At 41.4% G+C, this 5000-nt stretch overlaps 1 protein-coding gene across 3 annotated transcripts in view; it reads left to right on the top strand.

Moving 5' to 3' along the window:
- Window positions 1–5000, top strand: part of LOC143136675 (uncharacterized) — an 18513-nt gene that overhangs the window by 8685 nt on the left and 4828 nt on the right. For all 3 annotated transcript variants that reach the window (XM_076297400.1, XM_076297392.1, XM_076297397.1), the window contains exon 12: window positions 1924–2089. In XM_076297400.1, the coding sequence (XP_076153515.1) occupies window positions 1924–2089 (166 nt within the window). The remainder of the gene's footprint in view (window positions 1–1923; window positions 2090–5000) is intronic.

Here is a 5000-nt window from a genome sequence, read left to right on the forward strand (position 1 = left end):
CCGGCAGTTTAGGAGACTGAAACCGATAGCTTTTGAAACCGGCTTCCGAAGTGGGAACTTCTGAAACCGCCGGCTAGACCGTGCCGTGTAGACGTGTGAAGCCGGCAATCCTATGACGACATAGCCAGCCCCACCCCTAACCCAGCCACGGCACTCGACCTGACATGTTGCTTGTCAAAACAAACCGAACCATTTATTTATCATATTAAAATGTTTTTCTTTCCCCTGTCATGATTTATATGCCTATCAGCCTTTAGTGGCTAAGTTAGAAGCACACGTTAGCTTAGCCTAGTTAAACATTAGCTTACTACATATTAGTGTTTTTGTCCAGTGGTGCTCAGACCTAATGCAATGCGTAGGCTAAGCATTTGAAATTTCACATAGCAGTCACATACCTTGAAAATGAACTTTATTAGTTTAACAGTTGAATTGAAAACCGAATTGTCTGTAGTCTCCTTATTTCATGCGACTGCTTAACCAGAGCACTTACTAGACATTCTCTGGCTTAACAAACTGTTTCAACAATGTTTTCTTCTACGCGATTTACGCAAAAATATCGTGAAGCTTCTGCAAAGCGGCGCCATCGACTGGTCTGACATATGCACTACAGCACATTTAGCCGGTTACACCTCTGTGTGTACACGCGAGGTTTTTTCTTGCCGGAGTCGTTAAAGGTGTGAAAGCGGTAAGAGAAAATCCACCCGGCGGTGTCGTGTAAACGGCCTCTCAGACTTGATTCCCTTAAAGACTCACCTACATACACACTCAGACTTGATTCCCTTAAAGACTCACCTACATACACACTCAGACTTGATTCCCTTAAAGACTCACCTACATACACACTCAGACTTGATTCCCTTAAAGACTCACCTACATACACACTCAGACTTGATTCCCTTAAAGACTCACCTACATACACACTCAGACTTGATTCCCTTAAAGACTCACCTACATACACACTCAGACTTGATTCCCTTAAAGACTCACCTACATACACACTCAGACTTGATTCCCTTAAAGACTCACCTACATACACACTCAGACTTGATTCCCTTAAAGACTCACCTACATACACACTCAGACTTGATTCCCTTAAAGACTCACCTACATACACACTCAGACACGCCTGATTCCCTTAAAGACTCACCTACATACACACTCAGACACGCCTGATTCCCTTAAAGACTCACCTACATACACACTCAGACACGCCTGATTCCCTAAAAGACTCACCTACATACACACTCAGACACGCCTGATTCCCTTAAAGACCATAAATCAAAGAGTATTAAGCATGATGCACAGTGATGGTTTTCAGAAAATTAAAAAGACAGAAACAAAAATGCAATAATTTATTCACTTATTTATTTACTATTTTTATATTAATAATTAAAGTAGTTCTTCAGCAATAATGGCACAGCAGCTGATGTGTCATTCTTGTTTCAACGGTAACGATAATGGAATGCAGTGAGTTTGCAATGTTTTGTGATGTGCAGATTACATGATTTCAGGCCGATTTTGTCACAATTTCTCTCCTGTACTTTAGTCTGATGTCTCTCTCCCGTAGATTAATCCAGTGTCTTCTCTCTCTCTCTCTCTCTCTCTCTCTCTCTCTCTCTCTCTCCCATAGTTTAATACAGTGCCTCCACACTCTCTCTTTCTCCTGTAGTTGAATCTGATGTCTCCACTCTCTCTTTCTCTCCCCCGTAGTTTATTTGGATGTCTCTCTCTCTCTCTCTTTCTCTCTCTCCCCCCCCACGATAGTTAAATCAGATGTCTCCATTCTCTCTCTCTCCTGTAGTGTAATCCGTTGTCTCCACTCTCTCTCTCTCTCTCTCTCTCTCTCTCTCTCTCTCTCTCTCTCTCTCTCTCTCTCTCCTGTAGTGTAATCCTGTGTCTCCACTCTCTCTCTCTCTCCTGTAGTTTAATCCGGTGTCTCCACTGTCTGACGAGGGCTCCTACTATAACAGTAGTCCCAGTTTGGCTGATCAGGCTCACTGTCTGCTCATGGTGGTGTCAGCTGAACACATATCCAGCCTGGACGAAAGCCTCATCACCAAGATGAAGACTGTCAGACAGAGAGCACATGGTAAGTGTGTGTGTCTGTGTGTGTGTGTGTGTGTGTGTGTGTGTGTATGTGTTATGACTCCCAAATGATTATTTTATAAACAATTAATCTAACGAATATTTTTTTGATTAGTCGACTAATGTAACGATTCATTTTTCGATTATTTTATCCATTATTTTTCCATTCCCAAATATCAGAGAGTTTTTTTTAATTAACATTTCATTCATTTTTTTTTTTTGGTTCTTGTTGCATTAACCTTTTTATGTTTCATGTGTTAGGTGATAAGGATGAGTTATTTTAGGGTTATAACATCAGCATGGCGTATCAGACAGAACAGCTTATGATGCCTGCAATACGTGCGATACCAGGATTGTATGTTAACTTTTTTTTGCACATAGTACTGGTGCTGCAAAGGTGAATAGATTTGTAGCACCAGCCACAAAATTTGTAGCATCGTTATGTATGGATAACTTTTGCCGAGGTGTCCTGTTATACAGAATTAATGGACGAGGGCGAGGGGCAAAGAACTCCCCGAGGCGCAGCCTCCGCCCGAGTCCATTAATTCCGTATAACTGGACACACCTCGAAGGCCGTTATCCCGCTTATCACCCGGTTGCCACTGTAAAGCCATGCCTTCATAGCACGCAAAGGAAACACGCGGTTCCGTTTAAAAAGAAGCCCACTAGTTCAGCTTGTTGTAGCATGGACAGTTAGCTTGTTTACAGTTGAGTCCATTGTTGCAAGCCTGCCTCCAGGCTCAACCGTCGTCCTACTATGGTTGTTATAGTCACCATTCATAAGCATTGATATGGAACGGCGATTAAACTTTTTTAACCAGATCTACTTCATAGGTGTCCCGTTATTCAGAATTAAAAGCCACCCCGCCAGCCAATCAGAAAAGAGTATTTCTTCTCTCCGGGTGATAAAAAAAACCTTTAACATCTAATCACAAGTAGGGCAGTTCATCACAGTTCATCAATTGCAACTGGACTGATAAAAGACCATGTAAACCTGTAGGCTACATTGTATTTGGGAAAAGCAGAAGCTATCAGCATGATGTATTATTATTATTATTATTATTATTATTATTATTATTATTATTAAAACAAAACAAAAAAACAATCCCTGTCAGTTCCATGCCATTTTCAACAGCTATCAGGAAGAGAGAATATGCCATGGATTTTTGTGAATGTTTCTTCTTCTACACATGCAAGATTACATTAATACACAGGCTTAGGTGTTATAATCCCTTGTGCCAAAATCCAAGGTAAAACACACATTCAGAAGCTCCTGCCCAAATTAACTTAGAACAAGCATGTTAACCAACAATCTGCCAACCAATGGTGACAAACACAAGACAAATGGCCCATCCAACAGCAGTATACAGTATGCAGCATGTCATCGGGGCTATCAAGTGGGCACCCTCATTCATCGATGTTTCGTTAAGTTAGGCCCACGACACCTCATGAAGGCTTAACAGTGAAACCAGCGTCCTGGAGACACTCCCCTCCATGCTGCCACCATATTACCACAATAAACAAATACCCTTAACCAAGCATGGTCTAGGTTGGTTAGGTTGGTCTGTCCTGTTGATGCGGACTGAATCATAACCCTAAAAACCCTAACCAACCACTTAACCTCTTAACTAGGCATGTTGTGAAGTTTTTATTTTTTCTCTTTCTGATCCTTGTATAGGCTAATTAAGCACTAGGCCCACTAAGTGAGACTAGTGTTATGTTGCACATAAAGCATGAACTGGGTTCAAATTTGACAGATAGAAGCGAACATTCTCAGCAGGCTTTTTTCTTTGACGTTTTAACTGAACGGTCGTGTCTGGGTTTTCAGTTCGTATTAAACTAAAAAAAGCAAAGGAACAAGCCGATTGTCATAGATCTGAATGCACCTTGGCCCAGTCAGAAGATACTTTTGCTTTAGGCAAAACCCTTGCTGGGCTCAGGAGGATAATTCGCAAGCTGTCCTAGGATTTTGAGTATAATTGTTTGGATACTATGTACACACATGTGGGCATGCTTTTTAAGCCCGTAGACTACTACTACCAAGTTGGAATCAAAGCACATCGATTCCCCTCTCACATACCCTACACACACACTTCAAACAAAGTGTTGCATCGGTGTTACGTTCGGAAATCGCACAGAATGATTTTTTGTTGCACGTGCAACAAATGATGTGTAGCTACAGCCCTGGATACATATCTCAAAGTGCGCTCTGGAATCATTCGTTTTAATCAGGTTATAGATTATCACAGGTGTGTCAATAAATACATACTACATTGCGAATAGTCGACGCAAATTATTCAGGTCGACGAATTTATGTAATCAATTACGTTGACTAATTGTCCCAGCCCTAGTGTGTGTGTGTGTGTGTGTGTGTGTGTCTGTATCAGACAGAGAGAATGTGGTAAGTGTGTGTGATACTTCAATTCGGAGAGAAAGCATAACATGCATCAACCAACACCCACTACCTCCCAATACATCCTGCCATTGGGGTGTGTGTGTGTGTGTGTGTGTCCCACTACATCTGTCCGGATTTTAATATCTGTCAGGCCAATACCCTATCAGGTTTCAGCCATTAGCTCGACCAATCAAGCCGATAGAAAGCAGCCACGCTGAACATGCAATATGCACATTAACCAGGCAATAAACCATATACAAGAAAACAAACAGAGGCCTAAAAACAACAGGAAATGAACCACATACAAGAAAACAAACAGGCCTGAAAACAACAACAGGAAATAGTTACACTTTTCACTCATAAATTTAGATTAGGGGTTAGGGCTTCTGATTGTTTTTGAACACAATGGTTCTTCACTCTACTGTCCAATGTACATTTTCAATTTAATTTGATCTGTGTGTGTGTGTGTGTGTGTGAGCTGGAGTTATCCAAACAAACACTCTGAGCTGTGCTTAAATGT

Source organism: Alosa pseudoharengus, unplaced genomic scaffold (assembly GCF_046254945.1).
Source record: "Alosa pseudoharengus isolate Yale_2024_CS ecotype anadromous, Long Island Sound unplaced genomic scaffold, YU_APseudo_1.1 YU_APseudo_1.1_scf_1, whole genome shotgun sequence".
NCBI lineage: Eukaryota > Metazoa > Chordata > Actinopteri > Clupeiformes > Clupeidae > Alosa > Alosa pseudoharengus.